This window comes from Lissotriton vulgaris, chromosome 3_2 (genome assembly GCF_964263255.1).
Source record: "Lissotriton vulgaris chromosome 3_2, aLisVul1.2, whole genome shotgun sequence".
Taxonomy (NCBI): domain Eukaryota; kingdom Metazoa; phylum Chordata; class Amphibia; order Caudata; family Salamandridae; genus Lissotriton; species Lissotriton vulgaris.
Window position 1 is genome coordinate 114,748,656 of NC_141690.1, and position 22,741 is coordinate 114,771,396.

At 44.3% G+C, this 22,741-nt stretch overlaps 1 protein-coding gene across 4 annotated transcripts in view; it reads right to left on the reverse strand.

The window, feature by feature from the left end:
- The window catches only part of CPEB2 (cytoplasmic polyadenylation element binding protein 2), a 167,940-nt gene that overhangs the window by 22,184 nt on the left and 123,015 nt on the right, over positions 1-22,741 (reverse strand). For all 4 annotated transcript variants that reach the window (XM_086964077.1, XM_086964079.1, XM_086964080.1 and 1 more), the window contains 2 exons: positions 21,165-21,279; positions 16,057-16,238 (listed from right to left, as the gene is read on the reverse strand). In XM_086964077.1, coding sequence (XP_086820203.1) covers positions 16,057-16,238; positions 21,165-21,279 — 297 coding nt within the window. The remainder of the gene's footprint in view (positions 1-16,056; positions 16,239-21,164; positions 21,280-22,741) is intronic.

Sequence of the window (22,741 nt, forward strand, 5' to 3'; positions counted from 1 at the left end):
GCCACGCAGAACGCCTTGAACAGATACCATGCGAGTACCCGTGTGCAGCCAGATCAGCTAAGTCAGCCGAGGCACTAATGATCTGATTTAAAACAAGACCTCCCTCTTGAAGTATTTCGCGGAAACCTTGCTGGTCTTGGGGTGCTACGTGCCGCACTAGCAAACAGCTGACACCTTGTGAAGCTCTCGCCTCCCGGCGAATTAACTCCAGAAAGTATCCTTCTAATTGGCACCCCCGGGGACTCCTGCCACCAGCGATCGATAAACATGCCCAGCAAGACTCACCTGGCCGATTTTCAGCCTGATCGGAGATGCGCTGCGCCTGCAAATCACCTGGCACTTTTCAGCAGGGACTGCCGACGGAGCCTGCCCTGTGTGGCCGCCGGACCTGGGGACTGCACGAGCCCGCAGCGCCACAAGTGGGTGCATGCCTTGACCGAGACAGGCCTCAGCGCCGGGAACTGGCGCGGCTGGTCGCGCCTTGGCCCCCGTGACCGCAGCCGCACCATCTGTGGACCCCCTCCCGAGCTCGGGGGAGGCACACCGGGCTGGTGGTAAGCGGGGGGGGGGGGAGCGTCCCGTTGCCCCCACGAGGAATTAAGACCGGGATCACTGTAGCAGGCCCTGGGCACTTGAATGCCTGGTTCGCCCCTGCCTCCCGTCCCACTGCCGGAATCTGAGCTCCAACGTTGAGCTGTGGAGGCCACTTTTGGCAGGCCTGTGACTGGAGTCCTCCTGGTAACTGGGACGGAGTAAAGACATCAGCTTACCCATATTCTACCCGACCGGTGGTGGATACTCGCTGCGCAGAAGGCCTGCCTGCTTTATTAAATCCAGAGAAGCCCCCCCCCCCCAGGAAGGGGGTTCACCGTCCGGCGACCTGCCCCCCCCTGCAGTCCCTGCAATATTCCTGCTTACTAAGGGACCTCCCGCACTGACGGCCCACAGCGAGCTGCGGCCCACTTTTTGTACTTTGGACGTGGTGAGTAGCCACCACAGCACCGAGCGAACGTCGCTGGAGAGGGACCGCGTAGCGGAGGAGTAGCTTTGTGTGGCACCAAGCGCCTCTGCGCCCTATTTCCCCTACTGCGGGGCTACCATCCTCCCGCATCGAGGGATATTCATCAGACCTGGCCGGACGCCACCATGGGCAAGTCAGATGCCCGCCAGCCCAAACTCACCTTTGAGGTCCCCAAACGACTCACCAGGACGGGGCAAGAGCCATCCACACAAATGGACAGCAATGGGCCACTTGGGGCCCCAGCGAACAGCCCCATGAGATCCAGGACATTTTGCGGGAGGTCTGCCAGGGATTTGCCACAATTGCGGACAAGTTGTCATCTCAAATGGATGCTATAGTCATAGAGCGCATAACAGAGGCGGAGCGACGTATATCAGACTCTGATGATGCGACTGCCAGACACACCTCACAACTTGATACGGAGTCATAGCATCTAAGAACGAGGATTTAGAAGCGAGAAGCCGACGGAATATACGCATCTTAGGCATTCCGGAATCGACCAACACCGGACGCATGGAGGACTAGGTCGAGAAAATGCTGCTGGCTGCGGTGGGGACTGAAGCCTTCTCCCCCCAATTTATTGTTGAACGAGCGCATAGATCATTAGGCCCTAGGCCCAAACCAGGAACTGCACCGAGGCCTATAATTACTAGACTCTTAAACTACAGGGACCGAGACGTGGCGTTGCGAGCAGCACGCAGCAAGCAGTCGCTGTCCTATGAGGGAAATTCCTTCACTATGTTTCCAGACTTCACACCAATGGTCCAAGAAGAGCGGCGTAAATTCCTGGTTGTCAAAGCGAAGCTGCGCAAGGCCCAAATTGACTATGCCCTCCTTTACCCAGCACGACTGAGAGTCACTCATCAGGGTCGGCAACACTTCTTTACAAAGCCACAACAGGTAGACGAGTTCCTCAAACACCTCAGGCAATCAGCACGCGCTGAAGAAGGAGAAGCAGAAGGCCAGCAGTCGCTGATGGATGGCGAAGAGAGGGAAGAACAGTAATGCACCTTGGACTGTGAATATCCTAAGGTTGTATCGTGGTAACGGAGTATTGCCGAATAAGCTAGGGATTAATGCTATTTGAACTGTGTGTAATTATGGGCTGGCGTCCCCTGGACAGCTGGACGCCGACTCGCCGGGCCCCCCTGAATGCTCGTTGGGGTTGCAACGTTGCTGCACCTGGCTCTGAGAGCTAGGGGTGCGTTGTGGTGCCGCCTGCATTTACCCCCACAGAGAATTCCCCCCCAATACCTTGCCAATAATTATGGTGAGGGATGTTCTTCTTTCTTGTTTGGATGAATGGGCGGGAGGGCTGGGTGGGTGAATCATGCTGGCGTGTTGGGGTTGCTTTAGTGGGATGGGGGAGGGGCTGGGAAGGGGAACGGGACGTTGAGAGTTTGTATTATGGTTACTACCAGCATTTGTGAGACAAAGACATGCATGATGTTTCTCGGGCAAATTGGAGCACAGCACATACTAATTCGTGATATGCTTCGGCACAGAACACGAAGGGTTGGCACGGCGCCGCACGGTTGGATTTATCAATCACATGTCTCCATGGCTAGTAGCCCGGGTGAGCAATTTAATGTTCTCACATGGAATGTCCGGGGGCTGGGGGATCCCAGAAAGAAAAGGCAGATATTATCGTACCTAGACAGGCACCACACCCATATAGCGATGCTACAAGAAACGCACTTCTCGCCTCTATAAAAACTACCACATTCGCGTCCCGATGAGCCATGCATAGGGTTTTCCCCTCATATTCGACTTATGCTAGGGGTACAGCCATATCAATCAAGAAAAAAGTGGCATTCCAACTGGTGGGATCGGTTGGTGATGACCAGGGACGGTACTGCATGATCTGGGGGCGTCTAGGTCTGGAATCTGTTACACTGGTATGCTGCTATGGACCTAATGTAGATGCCCCAGATTTCTTCTCTTCCTTGTGGGAGGCGGTGCGACAGGTTGGATCCAATCACATTATATGGGGAGATGACTTTAATGTAACAAATACTCCGGCCCTAGATAGGTCACACCCTGCCCGCATCATCGCACTAAGGCAAGCTCCACACTCGCGGACATCATTGGGGATAATCACTTGTTGGATGCGTGGAGGCATCTGCACCCCAAGGGCAGGGAAGGTACACACTTCACGGCTTACGCTGCCACCTGGGCACGACTAGACCTTTGGCTTGTGTCCCGGGGGCTGGGCCCCGCAATTTGTAAAGCGCGACACCTGGCTAGGACTTCCTCTGATCATGCCTCTGTTTGGCTTGCTTTCTCATATGCAGATTTTAGTCCGCCGCGTAGCGCCTCAATACACGCATGCATGCTCTCCAATACAGTCTTCCAAGAAGAGCTGCGTGAGGAGGTGCAGGATTTCTTTACAGGAATCAAAGGATCGGTGCAAAGCGTAGAAACTATATGGGAAGCTTTTACGGTTACCATTAGGGGGTTCTGCATTTCTAAGGGGTCGGGAGTACTCAAAGACATTCTCGCCACACTCTCCAGGCTAGAGCGCGAGTTGCAAACACTAGAGGCTCAATTATCCTGCGCGCCGGATTGTGAGACACAAGAAAAATGTAGGTCCAAGCTTAATGAATAGTTAGAAGAGGCACAGAGGGAAACACGCTTTCGGGGCAAACACTGGCAAGCTCGCCGCTATGGAGAGGGGGGACCACCCTGGTTAAAACTTTAGCAGATGTAATCTGGAAACCACGTTACTCTAACTATGTGATAGAGATGGAGAGGCCAGATGGATCGCGCTGCTGCGACACTGCGATTATACTTGACGGCTTCACTAGCCATTATGAAGCCCTATACACCACTTCTGGCACCCAAGACCTAGCTCTTGATGACTACCTGGGAGATGTAGCCCATTGGGAATTCCTATATGCACAGTTTGAACTGGACGAAATGCGCTAGGCCATAATGGGCCTTCAATCCAGCAAAGCCACAAGAATGGATGGCATACCTATTGAGTGTTATAAAACTTATATCGATGTGCAAGTCCCTATCCTTTGGGAAGTCTATGAAGAGTCACTAAACGTTGGCACTCTTCGCCCCCCTCCATGAGGGAAGCACTCATTATTTAATTGCTGAAACAAGACAAACCGGCCCATATATGTGGCTCATATCGGCCACTCTCACTTCTTAATTATGATGTTAAAATCTTAGCTAAACTCATCGCTAACCAAGTGAGTCTTTTGTTGGGACATCTGATATTATCGGACCAGTCGGGGTTTGGCTCGGGCAGATCTACCTCCCATAACTTGAGAACCCTTTTTACACTGATGCATAACGTTGCCCCTGAACTGCCACTGGCTGCGATTTTTTTAGGCGCAACGAAGGCCGTTGAATGGAGGTATATTTTCGGTATAATGAAGCGCATGGGCTTCCCACCTCTGTTCTTATCTTGGATCCGCCTTTTGTATCATCAACCAGGAGCTAAGATACTAATCAATGGCCAGCTGTTCCAGACATTCTTGATCACAAGGGGTACACAACAAGGGTGCCCATTGTCCCCGCTGTTTGCCCTGGCGACTGAACCATTGGCGGCGCGGCTTCGTCAACACCACAATGATATGGGCCTGCAATGCAACATGAGACAAATATTGATCTCTATGTATGCTGATGACATTACACTTTACGTGCAAGATCCACAACATAACTTGAACACCCTAATGAGAGAATTTATTGTATTCGGCCGCCTGTCCGGGGTCCGGATCAATTGGGGGGGGGGGGGGGGGGGGAGTCTTGTCTCTTCCCACTGACGGACGCGGTGGCGCGATTTCCCTTGGACTATCCACTGGAATGGTGCGAGGAGGAATTACGATACTTAGGGATTGGAATCACCAGGAACAATGAAGAGCTTACGAGACTCAACTACTGGGTGGCGCTGTCTCTTATCACTGACAAAGTTGAACCTTCCCAGCAGAGGCAGTTCTCCTCAGATTTTCCCAGCACAAGTGAGAAGGACATATCCCTAATAGAGAACTGCTCTGCCGGGGAGGAGGGTGGGTACATGTGAATCTATGAAAGATACCAATACTGGATAACCGTAGTTACAGGTAAGTAACTGGTTTTCTTATCCAGTATTGGGGTATCTTTCAGAGATTCACATGCCTGAATCAGAATAGCAAGCAGTAAACCTATACATGTCGTTTGCGGAAGGTAGGAGACAAATCTTAATTCTACATATCCCCCACTCATCCGGAAGGTTATAGAGCACTAGAAATGTAAATATACATAAATGCTGAAACCTTTGAAATGAAATAATTATATTCAGAAAACATACTTCATATTAAAAACAGCACTTGACAATCAAAACATTATAGTGGATTATGTTATACTCTTATGTAGGACCTTGGAAGTCTAACCTTAATGAAGATGTTGCAGCACAGCTTGACCCACTGCTGTATCGTCCTGTGATGCTGGTTGCAAGCAGTAATGCTTTGTAAATGTATGAACATTCTTTCATGTGGCAGCTCGGCAAATGTCCTCCAGTGTGACACCAGCAAATAGGGCTGTCTATGTCGACATCATTCTGGTGGAATGCGCTTTCACCTTTCTGACTAAAGGCTTATTAGCTTTTTCGTGACAGAATTGTATTAATGAAGATAACCATCTGGCTATTGTTGCTTTCGTCACGGCTTGCCCCAATGTGACTTGACCATAAGCAATAAATAATTGGTTAGATTTTCTGACGATTGAACTTTAGACAACGTTTCACATCAAGAGAGTGCAGGGCCTTCTCTGCCGGGGTGACTGGATCCGGGAAAAAAGTCTTTAACTTTACCGGCTGGTTTAAATGAAATTGAGACGGCACTTTGGGAATGAATATTGGATTTGTCTTAAAGTGACAGTCTTTAGAGAAATGAAGGAACGGTTCTGAAATCGTGAAAGCCTGAATTTCACTAACCCTCCGGGCTGAAGTGAGAGCTAGTAAAATAGCCACTTTCCAGGTTAAAAACTTCAGTTCAGTTCTGTGAATAGGCTCAAAAGGTCTCCTCATTAATAGACAAAACGACATTGAGATCCCATTCAGGGGGTGGTGGTCAAATTGGAGGAAAGGCTCGAAACAATCCTTTCAGAAATTGCTTTATCAGTGAGGAAGAACATAGTGATGGCTTGTTCGAACTTCTCCTGAATCTGGATATAGCGGCAAGATGCACTTTGATAGAAGAGAATACTAGACCTGCCTTGGCTAGTGATAGCAAGTAAGGAAGGATATCCTTAGGTGGAGCCTGAAGCGTATGAATATTATTTGCTTCACACCAACAACAGAAGCGTTTCCATTTAAAACGGTACGTTCTGATAGTGCTCCGAGTACGGGCTTGAGACAGAATTTCTCTACAGTCTTGAGAAATGTTGAGATTCTTAAACTCTAAGAAGTCAGGAGCCAGGCGTGCAAGTCAAGCGATTGTGGATCCGGGTGTAGAATCTGGCCCCCTTCTCTTGTCAACATTGAAAGTGTCGGCTTGAGACGAATTGGAGGCTGCTGAGACAGCAGGAGCAGTTCTTGGAACCAGTACTGCCTCAGCCAGCGAGGAGCAATGAGGAGAAGAGTGCAGTGTTCCCTCTGCATCTTTTGAAGAATCCTCAGTATTAAAACGGTATTGAGGGAAAAGCGTATGCATAGATTCCTGACCATCTCATGGACAGGGCATTCCCTCTTAATCCCCGTTCAGGAAATCTGCTGGCGTAATGATGGCATTTGCTGTTCTGTTGCGTCGCAAACAGATACAGAGTTGGCGTGCCCAACCTTTGAAAGACTCTGTTCACCTGTTCTTGTTCCAGCTCCCATTTGTGGCAACTTGCGAAAGATCTGCTGAGGATGTCGGCTAGGGAGTTTTGAACCCCCTTGACATGCTCCGCTCTGAGGGTTATGCCATGTTGTATAACCCACTCCCACATCTCTTGAGCTTCCTGTGATAGGGAGAGAGAGTCCTCGTCCCCCCTTGCTGGCTTGTTGATGTAAAACATGCTGGTGGTATTGTCCGTACGCACCAGCACTGAGGAATTTGCAATTCTCGGAAGGAATGCTTGCAGAGAAAGGAAAATGGCTCTTAATTCTAGACTGTTGATGCGTTTCTGCCAATATTGATGAGACCATCGGCCTTGAATTTGAAGGTCCTGGAGGTGACCTCCCCATCCTTCCATAGATGCGTCCGTGGTCAGGATAAACTCCGGAATGGTTAGAAGGAACGTGAGACCTGGAGACAGGTTGCTTCCTTTTGACCACCATTAGAGAGCATGTCTCATTCTGGATATTACCTTGATGTAATCGTCGAAAGACCCTCCATTTTGACGCCATTGTCGGTGCAACTCTTCTTGCAGCGGCCTCATCCAGAGTCTTGCAAATGGGACTAAGCGGATCGCTGAAGAGCACATCCCCAGAAGAGATGCAAACATTCATCTTAACATGTTGAGATTAGTCTTGCCAGTCTTTGAAGTCTGTTCTGCCGTTCTGAGACAAGAACGCCTTGCACTGTTGGGTGTCCAATAAAGCTCCCAGAAAGATAAATATTTGGAGTGGGTGCAACTGTGACTTCTGTGCATTGAGAGTGAGCCCTAGATTTGAGAATAGACGAAGGCAACTTTTGACAGATTGTCTTGTAGTCTGTTTTGATGGTCCTTTGAGCAGCCAGACGTAGAGGTATGGGAAGACCTGTATTGCCCGAGACCTCAGAGCTGCAGAAACTGGGGCTAAACATTTTGTGAATATTCTTGGTGCCGATGTCAGCCCGAATGGGAGCACCTTGAATTGAAAGTGGACGCCAGTCACCGTGAACCGTAAGCATTTGCGATGTTTGGGGTGTATAGGGATATGGAAGTAAGCATCTTCCAAGTCCAGAGAAGCCATAAAGTCCCCTTCGTTGAGGCAACTGAGCAAATCTGTCAACGTCACCATGCGAAAACTCTGCTTCTTTGAGAATTTGTTGAGTCTGCGCAAATCCAGAATCGGGCGCCACTCTCCCAACTTTTTCTTTATGAGAACCGAGAGTAGAATCCTTTTCCTTTTTGCTAGATTGGAACCTTCTCTATTGGATTCTTGCAAAACATGTGTAAGGCTTCTTTGAACAGTAAGTGAAGACGAGGGGGAGGGGGGCCCTTGGGCGGGGTCGTAGGTGGTTTCTTTAAGAATTCCAGAGTGTGTCCTTTTTCCACCAGGTTTAGGACCCATTGATCTGATGTGATGTTCCGCCATTGTTGGGAAAAGGAGCATATCTTCGCGCCCACAGGGAGGGGAGAATGTTGGACTGGCGTCCGGCAGAGCTCATTGACGTTTGTTGGAATCTCGGCCTTGATTATTTGATCTTCGTCTTCCGCCCCGATGAGAGAAATTACTGGAAGTAGATTGCCTGTATGAAGATTGGTAATACGGCTGTTTATACTGAGAATGGTATTGCCTGTTTTTTTGATTGTGGTAATTTCCCCTAGAAGAAAAACCACGACCCCGTGCTACTCTAAAAAAGCCTCTCTTATATTGCAGGGTACCAAGTGATTTCGCGGTGTCGGGATCAGTCTTAATAGCAAGTAGGGAGTCATCTATGTGCTTACCGAAGAGAGTCCCCATCGTAAGCCATATCAAGGATTTTTGTTTGCACGTCCGGTCTGAAGGAGGTTGCTCCGAGCCAACCATGGCGTCTGAGGACCGCAGCACCCGCTAACTGTCTAAAGTTAGTATTTGCAATGTCCAGGGCGCAATCAATTATCTCTGATGCAGCCCTCTCCGCTTCAAGCACTATCTTACGTGCTTCCTGTTGACGGTCTTCTGGTATCAAATCTATGAACTCCGACAAATCTGACCACATCTGTCGGTCATAGAGGGCAAGAATTGCAAGAGAATTTGCTGCCTTGATGGAAGATGCAGCATTGGTGGAGAACTTCTTCCCTATTAAATGCAATCTTCTGCCCTCTTTATCTGGTGGCGTAGAGATTGGAGTGGATGGATTCTTGGACCTCTGTTGCGCAGCTTGCGAGATTACAGAGTCCGGACGCGGGTGGCCCACCAGACAAGATGGAGTTTCTGGTGGTGCTCTATACTTCTTTTCAATACGAGGAAGGACTGCAGGATTAGAAGCCGGCGCCTTTATAATCTTAAAACCTTCCTTCCAAATGAAATCTATGATAGGTATAGCCCTGGTGATTTTCCCATACACCTCTTTAAACTTGTGCAAAAAAACAGTCTGACTTCTCAATAGAAACTGGCAGCTCAAATCTTGCATTTATTGTGAAAGCCGCCAATGTCCTCAGGTGGAGAGTCAGAGGGTTGCGGCCAAGGAGGCAAAGGCATGGGGATTATGTACTCATCCCACGGATGTCCAGTTGTGTCGTCATGAGGCAGCTCGCCTTCCTCTCTTCCAACTTCTTCCAAAGAGGAAGTATTCTGATCCTCTTGTGGTGTGGGGTCTACAGTGTGTCTTGGCGACACTGGAACCTGCGGTGGTGGAGGCATAGGTACATCCGCCGGTACAGAAGGTACGGTTGGAGTGGGCTGTGTAGGTAGGAACCTCTGGCGATAGTCCGCCAACATGGCCTGTAGGTCCTGAATCAAAGAAGGGGGTAGAGGACTGGTCTCCTCAACGCGCATGGGATGCGTCTAAGTACTCCGACAACGTCATTCCGGCGCTAACGACGCCGACGACTGACGCGGAGCTGCGGACGACTCCTACCGACGCGCAGGGGTATTGCTACGCAAAAAAATTCCGGATCCAGTCTGACGCCTGGGGATATTCTAAGGTAAGGAATCTATCACTAACGTGTCTCTTTCAGATGTGGAGCTCTAGATGGTGCCTATAAAAAGGTGTAGACAACTCCTCTTGATAGAAATGCTCCTGAATATCTTCTTCATCCTCTTCCTGATATTGTATCCATAATTCTGATGGATGGCGAGCAATCCCAAAGGGACCTTCTTCGTCTCCATCCTCCTCATCAGATTCCTCCTCTTCAGCATATGTTTCCAAAATGTGCAATGGCAGAAGCAGAGAAATATTAGCATAGTCCTGCCTATGATAGGTTTTCAACTGAAAATGAGTGTATGCCACAGGTGAAGCATGAGACACTGGAGGTAAAGCAGGCCAGGCTCTTGCAGGTGGAGTTTTGGAAATGACGGGACTCTTTGTTGATTTAGGCGTCTTAATCAGATGTGCTGAAGGCGGCTGGATTGTCGTCGACAGAACCGCTGTCGACGGTGTTACAGCCGGTTGACTTCTCGTCGACGAGACCTCCGTCGACGGAGCTGTCGTCGACGGGACTGTCGTCGACGGGCTCTTCTTCAAAGATCCAGTCGTCGAAAGGCTCTTAGTCGACGAGTTCTTAGACGTCGACGGGGCTTTCGTCGACGATGACTTCGTTGACGATGGAACGGTCATCGATGATTTGGGTAAAATTGAAGAAATGTCCTTAGACCCAGAAGATTTCTTTGAAGAAACCTTGGCTGACACAATAGGTGATGTTATAGCAGAAGTAGACACCGTAGTAGAAGAGCTTGAGGTGGTAGAAGTCACAGAGACTGTGTGAGAAGACACCAGTGAAACAGTTTTTGCCTGGGCTTTACTCACAGTTTTAGACGCTGAAGATCCTGAAGGGGGAGCCTCCCCAACCCAGTGCAGGCCGTAATACATCCAAAAGAAAGGAGCACCCACGATTGAAGGCCTCACACGGACGTGACTTATGTAACTTCTTTATACGCAGGTAGCACACCAATAGTCTCGTAGCGCACAGCTTCAATCGTGGTTGTCCTTTCTTTTGGATGTATTATGGCCTGCACCGGGTCGGGAAGGCTCTCCCGCATAAGAACGGGTCCAGTGCTGCAGTCACTCAAAGCGGCAACGACGGAACGACGGAACAACGTGCGACAGTTCGTGAGGAACAACAAAGCATGCCAACAGCCCCACAAGTTGCCCAGCGACCCACTGTGGTTTGTTTAAATTTGGGAAGGAGATGGTATAGCGGCACCCCAAAGGGGCTTTGTGTGGGGAGAACTGCAAGAACCATGATGCACTTTGAGCAAACGCCCAGTGGGCAGGACATTACTAACGTACTTAACAAGCAAGACGTGCCCGTTTCTCTTCTAGCAGCCGTGTCAGTGAGCAAGGGCGAAGATGCCTGAAACGTTTGACGGATTTGTGGCTGTTTAAAACTAAGCTGTGCGCTACGAGACTATTGGTGTGCTGCCTGCGAATAAAGTTCTATAAGTCACGTCAGTGTGACAGTGTGAGTCTTCAATCGTCGGTGCTCCTTTCTTTTGGAGATGGAGAATATATATATATATATATATATATATATATATATATATATATATATATATATATATATATATATATATCACACGAAAAAGACTGAGCCCACAGCTTCTGTATCACTTCATGCTGAGACTTTATTGCTCTGATTAGCGTGGCAGCAGGAACAACTATAACACCTTACGCGTTTCAGCGCACAGCGCCTTGTTCACAGGTAAGTTGGATTAAATATTGTGTCCAAGTGGTCATGTGATCTACGTTTCCGACCACGATTTCCAGAATGCATTATTATTCAAATTCTCAGTTGGGCTTGACTTCGTATTTATATACTGCATTAGTAGCGTTATATAATATAACGCTACTAATGCAGTATATAAATATAAATATATATAAATATTTGCTCCGAAATATATATTACCTACTAGCGGTCGCCAGTAGGTATATATAGTTAGGACCTAGTTAACATAGGAAATCCCCAACATTCTATTAGGAATACCTTTGGTGCCGATTGAGGAATCTGTCTGCGTGTAATGTTCCTTAAATTTGCTCATCTAGGCTCCGCTCCTTCCCTGAGAGTTTCGGGGGGATTCGTCAAGCAGGGGCCGAGAAAAAAGGGGGGTCCCAAAACGTGTTTTCCCCATGTTAATTTCCATAGGGACCTTTAGACACGGCTACAGCCCGAACGGCTGAATGGAATTACACCAAACTTGGCAAAATGGTAGGTCCTGGTATGCAGATGTGCCTTTGCTTTGTTTGGTGAAAATCCCTCCAGTAGTTCTTGAGAAAATTTAATTTTAAGTTTTTCAAATGGCAATTTCTATGGGACCTTTAGACACGGCTATAGCCCGAACGGCTGAACGGAATTACACCAAACTTAGCAAAATGGTAGGGACAGGTATGCAGTAGTGCCTTTTCTTTATTTGGTGAAAATCCCTCCAGTAGTTGTTGAGAAAATTGAATTTGAGCAAATTACATATCTATATGCGCTCAACATTCTATTGGGAATAACTTTAGTGCCGATTGAGGAATCTGCGTGTAATTTTCAAGAATTTTGCCCAGCTCCGCTCCGCTCCTTCCCTGAAAGTTTCGGGGGGATTTGTCAAGCGGGGGCCGAAAGGGGGTCCCAAAACGGGGTTTCCCCATGTTAATTTCCATAGGGACCTTTAGACACGGCTACAGCCCGAACGGCTGAATGGAATTACACCAAACTTGGCAAAATGGTAGGGCCTGGTATGCACATGTGCCTTTGCTATGTTTGGTGAAAATCTCCCCAGTAGTTCTTAAGAAAATTGAATTTGAAATTTTTCAAATGGCATTTTCTATGGGACCTTCAGACACTGCTACAGCCCGAACGGCTAAAAGGAATTACACCAAACTTGGCAAAATGGTAGGGACAGGTATGCAGTAGTGCCTTTTCTATATTTGGTGAAAATCCATCCAGTAGTTGTTGAGAAAATTGAATTTGAGCAAATTATATATCTATATGCGCTCACCGTACGCGCACCGTACCCTTACGTGCGCGAGCGAGTTTCTGATTGGCTGGCAGTCGACTGTCAACATTCCAAACTGTCCAAATCAGGAAGTGTTGGCCACCATCTTGTTTTTCAGGAGAACTGAGGCACAAGAGAGCCCAAAATAAGAGTGGAAAACACGAAAAGGGGGCAGGGCAGAGACCCCCCCAAACCTCTAGCCATTCTCATGGGGTCCCAGAAGGAACCCAAGGGGAAAAAAAAAAAAAAAAAAAAAGGAAAAAATAGAGGGGTACGCACACTGTACTCGTACCGTGCGCGTACCCCGCGATTTAAAAAAATTATAATAATTTTTTTTTTTGCACTTGGTGGTCCTTCTGTGACACCCTGGGAAGGGCTAGGGCTCAGGGGGTCTCTACCCTGCCTCCTTTTCACATTTTCCACTCTTTTTTTGTGCTCTTCTGCCTCACTTCTCCTGAGAAACAAGATGGCTGCTCAGGTGGTCCCAGAAGGATAACATATATAAACGTTATCCGCTAATAGAATTAGCATTTTCAAAACCTTTGAAATTTATTGCAAAAAAAATATAGGTTTCACGCCCGATATAGTTAGGAATTAGCATTTAAAAAACCTTGCAAATTCACTTAAAAAACCATAGGTTTCAGGCCTTATATAGTTAGGAATTAGCATTTTAAAAACCTTGCAAATTCACTTAAAAAACCATAGGTTTCAGGCCTTATATAGTTAGGAATTGGCATTTAAAAAACCATTGAAATTGCTCCTATATAGTTAGTTGTACTAACTATATTTCGCGCACCCGCAATCCACTGCTGATGTCACATATTCCATCATTCATGACATGGTCAGTGACATCACTGATGACATCACTGATGATATCACTCATGACATCACATTTGACATTACTGATCACATCACTGATGATATCATTCATGTGATAATACGATGCACCTCCTCACACTCTAATATAACCTTTGATACACCCAGTGTTAAATACAGACTACCATTCTTGAAACCATTGACACACCAATACCAGTTACTACATACGCACTCACTGATTCCTAGGTCTACACACACATTCACTCATTCACCCATAGAATCACTCATACATACATTCACTTATCAATACATCACTATCATATGCACTCATACACCTATACAGACACTCACACACTGCCACTCATCCATGGAGTTACCTAGTCAGTCATGCAAAGAATCAATCACACTTCCATTTCCTCAACTATACAGTTATACACACACAACACCTTACTTATTCAAACATATACTAACACATACCTACTCTCTTATACAATCACTGATACAAGTACACAATGATCCATACAGCCACTCGCACATTCACTGGCTCTCATGTATAGTCATTTATATATGCCAATTCTCACATGCACTGTGTTTTACATATGTACTTACTTGGACATGTAGCACTGAGATATCCATTCACTCACCAACACACCCATGCACACAGTCAACCACCCATATAGCTGTTTCCACATGTACTCTTGAACTCATACACCTAGTGAATCAACTGCTCACACATCTATGCACAGAGTCACACACCTCCCAGCCACCCACACACACAGTCTCCCATTCAAATACTTTGGCAACCAATCAATAACCCATATAGCCACTCATATAGCTACTGATCAACACATGCAGCAGCTTACACAACAACAGACATACTGATGCACACATTCAGACAGTTAGTCACTAACCCATGCATTTAGTAAGACACAATTAATCACTCACTCATACAGTCAGTCACGCACCTAGTAAATCCTTCATCCAGACACTTCTACATCCACTCATTCTTCAATATGTAAAACATATTTAAACTTTACAGAAACATACAGTCACTGGATGATGGCATCAGTGATATCATCAGTGATGTCAAATGAGAGGTCATCAGTGATGGCATCAGTGATGTCACTGACCATGTCATGAATGATGTAATATGTGACATCATCAGCAGTGGACTGCGGGTGCGCGAAATATAGTTAGTACAGCTAACCATATAGGAGCAATTTCAATGGTTTTTTAAATGCTAATTCCTAACTATATAAGGCCTGAAACCTATGTTTTTTAAGTGAATATATATATATATATATATATATATATATATATATATATATATATATATATATATATATATATATATATATATGCTATTTGCTCCAAGATCCCGCACGTGGGCAGGGATAATTCACTGCTTATGACTATTGAGGAGTATCCCCTGGAAGAGAACTCCTAAGTTATTCCTGCAGCGCAATTGCTCCAATTCAATCAGATTACATGCTGGGTGCTACAGCCCAAAATTTAACAGATGGCAAGCAGACACCTAACTAAATATGAACAGTGGCTTTTCCTCCACGTGAAAGACCAAAGCTAACTTCAGAGATGAACGCATTCTTTATATTCCAGCCTAGAGAAGAGAAAGTCAGAAATAAAATGGGAAACTGTGATTAGGAGAGCACTAACAGGAGATGAATGGAAAGAGATAAGCGTCTAAGCACACAACACTGCCATTACTGCATCAAAAAGAGACACTAAGTAGAATAGCCAGAATCCGTATTACACACCAGAAAAACAAAGTGGCACACATGCGACCCAGAGAAGAGCACAGATGGCACACTAATTCACATATTACTGCAATGTCCAAAGTTGCAGAGATGCTAGAGCGAGGTCCTAAACACTATTCAAGAAATTTCCTAGACTAACAAGCCCAGATTCTTGGTATGTATTATTCTGAGAGGGGCCTGTAAGCAAATGCCCATTACACTATAGGAGAAGTAAGCTCATGTCTTTAGCATTGTGCTGAGTGAAACTATTCATCACAAGATTATGAAAGAAAGCAAACTTCCCAACATGAGAGTTATTATACAGAATCTGAAACTATTTGGGCATGGAAAAAATCATGGCCACAACAGAGCAAACAACATTATAGTATAAGAAGATATAGACACCATTTCAGAACTACCTATTGACTAAGGAAGAACTAGAACAACAACAAAAATATTGGGAACAGACAGAGAGAAAAACGGCCAACGACAACAGACAGAAATAACTTTTGTGGCAGAAGAAAGCACCCAAACCAAGACATGTAGAATTAAGTGAAAACTGGGTGTCTGCTTGGGAGGCAGGTATGACGCACGCTGGGTTAACTAGAACAGGTTACACTTGCTGTCCGGTGGCTGTGGGCAAACTTGGTTGCAATTCTATTGTCTATAAACTATCATTTTCAGCACAAGAAAAATAACCTAAAGCATAAATTAAACATACTTACTCGTTTATCAATATCGCCATGCTGAAGTTGAACGAACCGAGCACTAATGGCAGCAATATAACTTTGCTGATTGGAGAAAGCAACGCGGCCAGCACCTTTCGGATATTTCAGCTCTGGATCCGTATCAATTCCTGCATAGCAAACTCCACCATAGAGGCGATCCATAATCATAGCCAATTCCACTATAAAAGCGAAACAAACATACAAGATTTTGGTATATACAGAAAGTCTGTCAAAAAGAAAATATACGTTTCAAATTCTAATCAAATATTTTTTAGACATCAATCCAAATATGCGATTTATTCATTTTAAAATAAAATTTCAAACCTGAATCAATTTAAATTTTGCAAACAGATTTCCAACATGATCATGCACATTCTAATTTCGCAGCAAGTTTTCATCATGGGTTGATCACTTACCTGGTGCACTGTACAAAATAAAAATGCTCAATTCATCTACGACCTTGAAATTCATGACTAAACTTTCAAAACAATGCAGTTAGATCACAAGCAACTGCATGTAGTCTTAACTGAGATCTAACACTAGGTATCTTTAGCAGACAGAAAGCGGAAAAGTGAAAGGTTAGGAGGAAAGTAAGATAGACCACAATAGAAGCTAAAAAAAGGGAATATACAGCTAGAGTCCAGGAGAATCACGCTCAGTGTAAGAAGAGCAATAGATGAATATATGACATGGTAGACCCAATACAAAGTCACTCATCTCTATCAGAGTGCAAGGGAAAACTATGGTGAGAGCACAAGCTGCACAGCGGTGACCTCTGATGACTGCGGTGCATCCTGTGTGGAGATATGTATGGAAAAATGCACCAAGTCTAACGTTTATGGCCATCAATGAAGTTCATGTGATGCAAAATGTAATTCTTCTTTGCTGTGCAAAGTAGGATATGTATTCTTCACCATGACTTTAAAATGGATGCTTTTGTCACGCAAGATATGAATGTCAGTGCAGATAGCATCAATCCAAAACAATACAATCTGCTTTGCACCAAACTTCAAATTAAGTACTCAACTGTAAAGAGTCTTTCAACATCCAAAGACATTCAAAACTCAGATCAATTTCAGAAATTAGATGGCACAGCAGGTGACTTCGATGGAATGTAGGCCATCAACAGCGATTTTGTCAAGGATGCCCGCCACATTACAAGTCCTCCATAGCCTTGAAAGAGGAAAAGGGATATGTCAGCCCGGTTGTGGAGCTCACAACTCCTCTCGTCTGGTCATTAAATCTAGAGTCCACTTGTGCAAGATTTTGATCCTTTCAGCCCAATATATTCAGTCGGTCTCCTGCATACATTATATTGTAATTCTGTCCTTTACGCAAAGATGGTCAGGTAAACACTACACAAAAAGGAGGGTAGACCGTCAACCAATTTATTGTCTGGGTAGCATTCCACCTTTTGAGAAGGCAACTGTGGAACGTCCCAGGCAAAAAGTGAAAGTGTACCAGAAAGATGGCATAAACCATTGTGAAAGAATAAACATGAAATGTCAAACAAAGACTCAGAAACATCATTAATTCGCAGAAAGACTTGGAAACGTCAACTCTGCTGCACGGTGGAGTGTTGGGGCTTTCGGCACCCTTAAAGTGATAAGGCACTTTTTCTGCATGTTGTACTCCTTGCCTAGAATAATTCACTTCAACTCTCCCACCCCCCACCCCCCCTCCCGTCCCCCACCTCACAATTTAAAGGAAATTTGTACAGTAAACTGCTATGGCGTTTTAAAACCATTTTGTTTTCATAGATAGGTATCTTTGCTGTACGTGTGCGAGATCAATTGAAAGCGAATGCTGTGCATTTTTTAGTATTCAGTTTCTTTTATTTTTAGGTTTGAGGTTTAGGTCTGTCCATTACAACCACTAGCTTTCTGCCACCATCCTCTTTCAGACATTGGCATGAGACTTTGTCTTGACTCAGCTGAGTGGAGTATTCATATTTCATCTAATGCTATTATCTGTTTTGTTGTATCCTTCTATATCTTATCAAGTGCTTGCATTGAACTGCCAGAGGGGCTACTTTACAACTAGTCTTCTCTACGGTTCTGCTGACTGCCTATCCTGTGTCTCACTCTAAAGTGCGGACGCTGCAAGCATTATTACATTAAATACAGATGTATTGGTTTTGCCAATGCATGTTAAAAGTTATGTTTGGAGATCCTGTGCATGCGTGGTGCAAATAACGGTCTTTGAATATTAATGAGGATTCCTTGATAGAGGGGACATACTTACTAGCTAGGGTTATAAATGTAATAGTGGACTGGCTTGTGCTTATATAAAACTGCTGAGATGAACACTTTTAATTTTAATAAAGACTTGGAGTGTGACTTATGATACTCAGACTACTAGTGGGGCGGAATCTGAATGTCGCATAGGGTGAAAGGTGAAGTACCGCCATCAAGAGGGGAGTGGGACTCTAACATGCCTGTTACAAAAATTAGAGGCCGAACCTCGAGCCTCTGTGTATCAGAAGCAAACGGCCTCAACCCAGACAGTTGGACCAAGTATCTCCTGCATGCCCCGTAGCACTCTGAACAGGGTACTTACTGACAACATAGTGTTAGAAGGTCTAAAATGTCAACACTACAGATTTAAGTAACAAAATAAGCAGTCTTGGAGGAGGCTCACACTGAATGGGGCTGAGGCACTTAGGGGTCTAGTGTGGGAAGCTTCACCCATGGGAATGTATGCAATACCATCCTGGAGGGAAAAACATTCAAACTCAGAATTCCTATAGATACTAATAGTAATGTGAGAGGACTGAATGAAAACCTAATTTTCAAGCGGATTATATGGGATATGTGGGGGTCATATCTGGTGATTTTAAGTGGGACAGCTCAATCCTTGTCTAATGAAAGACTGAAGTTCCTTGGTAATCAGAAGAGACATACCACTGTATCAAAAGCAACATAAAAAAGGACTGTATCAAACTTGAATAAAAATAGGAAAGTCTAAGAACGCTTAACACAAGAAAGGGATCAGAGGAGAAATACAAAACTATCCAAAGTGCAATAGAATGAAGAAGGCTGGGTTGTACTGAAGGAAAAAAGTAATCTTACTTGCATCCAGAGTTTCTCTGGCTGTTCCCTGGACATCCAAAAGCAAAAGTTATTTACCTGCAATCGGTTCTTGTGATTCTCTGAATCGATGAAAGCTAGATTATTCCTGTATCTGCACAGGATTCACAGCACAAGCGAGAGAAAACATTAAATGAAAATGCAACTGCCCGAGCCAATTATTCGTAAACTTATTTAATTTGCAAACATATCTAAATCAGTCAAAACACAGCTATATTAAACAAAAGGTAGATGGAACCTCCGAATAGGTTGCAGAAAAACAAAAACACACATATACACACACTTAAAAGTTAAATAAGATGCCAGTCTTTTCATCATGTAGTGTGGGTTAAATGTCTGCTTTGATCCTAGTCTGAGAGGCATGAGTAATGTACTGATTTCAGAGACGCTCCTTTTAATATCCCAGTGACTGATACTAGATGATAAACTGCACCAATTACATAATGGATCAGAAGAACTCATATTTAGACCCAGGTCTATGAGTTGACTCAGATTTGACTGGAGTTCCAACTGAAGCTTTTCTGCAGACATTCCCCAACCAGCTGTCGAGGGATAAATGAAGATTCCCATTCATTTATTGTCACCATACTAAGGACCAACACTTAAAGAATAATTAATTTGCTGATTTAAGGCCAAATGGTAAGAACTTGTACTAGTAGGGTCAATTTCATATCCAAAATCTATCTCTGGAACGTCCTGTGATACTTAGAATCTGATGTGATATGCATCGTGAAGGACAATGGATGCCATTTTGGCTCCATGATGGTGCAGGAAGATCTAATAGATGGCCCACACCCTGCATTTTTGTTTCATCCACCATTGGGTTATTTCAAGTATAAGACCAGCCCCTACTATAGGCCAGAGTTTCTTTTAACTCACAAAGTACCTGGATTACACATCCTTGTGGTTTTGGTACATCACATTCTCCTGTCAAAGGCATTTAACTCCATGAATCATGTGCTCAAGAGCAACATCTTAGGGGATAGGTTGGGTGGAAATCAGAACTTGTGTGAATTCTTGACAATATCAAGCACCAAACTTCCAATTTTTTCCTCTCCTGCTCCACTGCCTCCCATTCACTGTGTGCTTTGTGGTGGTGGCAGGATGGAGGAGGCAAAGCTTAGAGGTGGATGGGGCATTCTGACCTGCACACGTCAGTTAGGACTCTCTACCTGCAAGGGTTTGATAATACTTTGGAAGCAGTTTTTCACACTGCAATTGCTGCTGTATCTTCCACTACGCGAGATAGAAGCGGTGTTTACCACTGCAGTACCCTTTCAATTGGACCTTGAGAGTGTTTGTTTATCTCAAGGCCAACCTTAAATTAAGGTTTCAGTTTGTCTTCAAGCATTACATTTTTTAATCTACAAGTGTACCAAACTCTCCACAATCTTTTGTAACACCTTTGAAGAGACAGCTGTGAGCAAATGCTTCAGTGAAGGGAAATAAATGACGTGAATTATCAGGTTTGCAGATTCCTATAAAGCAATATAAAAAATCATATCTTCCTTCCTGGCATACTTCAACTTACGGTATTTCTCCTTTGAAAGGTCAGCATATTAATGACTTATACAACTTGGTTGTAGCTTCCTTAGAGGAAAATGTTGCTAACAATACTCATCAAAAGTGGCAATCTAGCACACTTTTCCTGGAGAATTCATCTTTTTGCTTTCCTTTTCCAAAAGAAAAGTAAAATGTAGATCCCAGAGCATTTTATTGTTGTAGTAAAAAAAAAAAAAAAAGAAAAAATCCTAAAGCGTGTTCTCTTGTACATATGCTTTTGAATGTTTTTTAAAAAATGTTCTGGCTGTCCTACACATGTACAGAGATTCTATTGTTACGAGATGGCCACTTCACCAAGTTAGTAAACGTTTTGGTTTACCACAACAGCCAGAGAGTAAAAAGTAGAACTTCCTCTCTATCAACAGTTTGGTGCATATGTTTTCTTTAAGCTCATCTACCCCCAAGTCTGTTCAATAAATACACTTAAGAATCCAAAAAGAAATTTATATTTACCTGCTCTTAATGGCCTTGGGACACCTCCAACAAAGATAGTTTTTCTTGGATCAAGAGGTTGTGAACCATCCATTACAAAGTCGCTATCACTCAGATTCCAAGGACGAATTTGAACCTGTTAAATAAAAAAACACGAATGGACCTCATCCACTTATAAAAACTGTGCCTCAACTGGCTGTTCACTGAACTTTTAAGCACAACAGATGACAATATTTAAAATTTCTAGATAGTCCTACCAATCATTAATTCACAGCAATGACACAGTCACACTGCAACTTCAAGTAGACTAGGGGTCACCAACCTTTCCTGTAATAAAAGCTACTTATAAATCAGTGGAAATCATCCCGAGCTACCAACATTATTAGTGTGGTAATCCTGACCACAAACAAGATTATATTAGTGGCCACCATCTGCAAGATTACCAGCACTACTGAGTGCACCATGGGTAATACATAACAGTGATGCCCCTGGTACCAAAGAAATAATGTTAGCAATGCGTGTCCCCAAAACCATATGATTGATCACTGCAATATCAGCTTTAAATATATTTCCTGGAAATTCAACTTTTTCGCCATTCATCAGCTTATGAGTTCTGGAGAAAAAATAAAAAAGCATTTGTCTTGCTTACTCACTTTCCTATTTTGGCATGCATATGTAAATTCAGCCAATGAAAAACTAATTTAGTTGGCTGTGTTGCTGAAGGAGAGCTAATTATAGGCTGCAGGAAAAGCTACCAATAGCTCACAAGCCACTCGTTGGAGAAGGCTGAAATAAACTATCAACCAAAGACATTTACAGAGAATCAAGGCAGCACTGTCCTTCTACATTTTCCCTAGAGTTTGACTACTGTAATTATTACCACAAGACTTGGTTATGGATGACAAACCATGCATCTCAAAGGTCTAGCTAGGCTTCAGAAAGTTAAAGTACTTATTTGGAATCTTGGTTCTCCATCAATATTATCTGTAATATAATTAAACTGAGCGGTATTAATTCAGAAAGTAAAAAAGGTAGCTATTACGATCATTGGCAGAATTTTTACATTTATAAGTGAGCTTTTGGGATTTTAACTAAGTCCTTTTTTGTAATAATGTTTCACCAGTTATCCCTACAATTGCAACTTCAGAAAATACACCCCTCTTTGCAGACATTTCTCCAGTGGTAAATGGTATTTTAAGGTAGAAGCATCCCCCGAATCCAGATTTTGTTAACCAAGACTTTGGATTTTGCAACCATGAGTTGGAATCATCTTTTTAGTACCGATTTCTTCAAAATGGTGCATGAATCACGCTGAGAATATCCCCACCCATTGACGAGATCCCAGAAACAAATAGTTGAAAAAGACACACAAAAAATGGCCCTGCTATTATAAAGACAACAAATGGTGGTCTTTATCACCATTAGAACTACAAAAAGAATCGTAAGGACATCTCTCCATATCCTATAAATGCAATTCTCTGAAAAAGACCAGAGTTGCAGCCAATAATTTTTTGCTGTTAGGATGGCACTACTAACATTTACATCAGCGAGGACTCCATTATTTCCTTGCCCTGCAAGTCTTTTAGATGTATGCATTT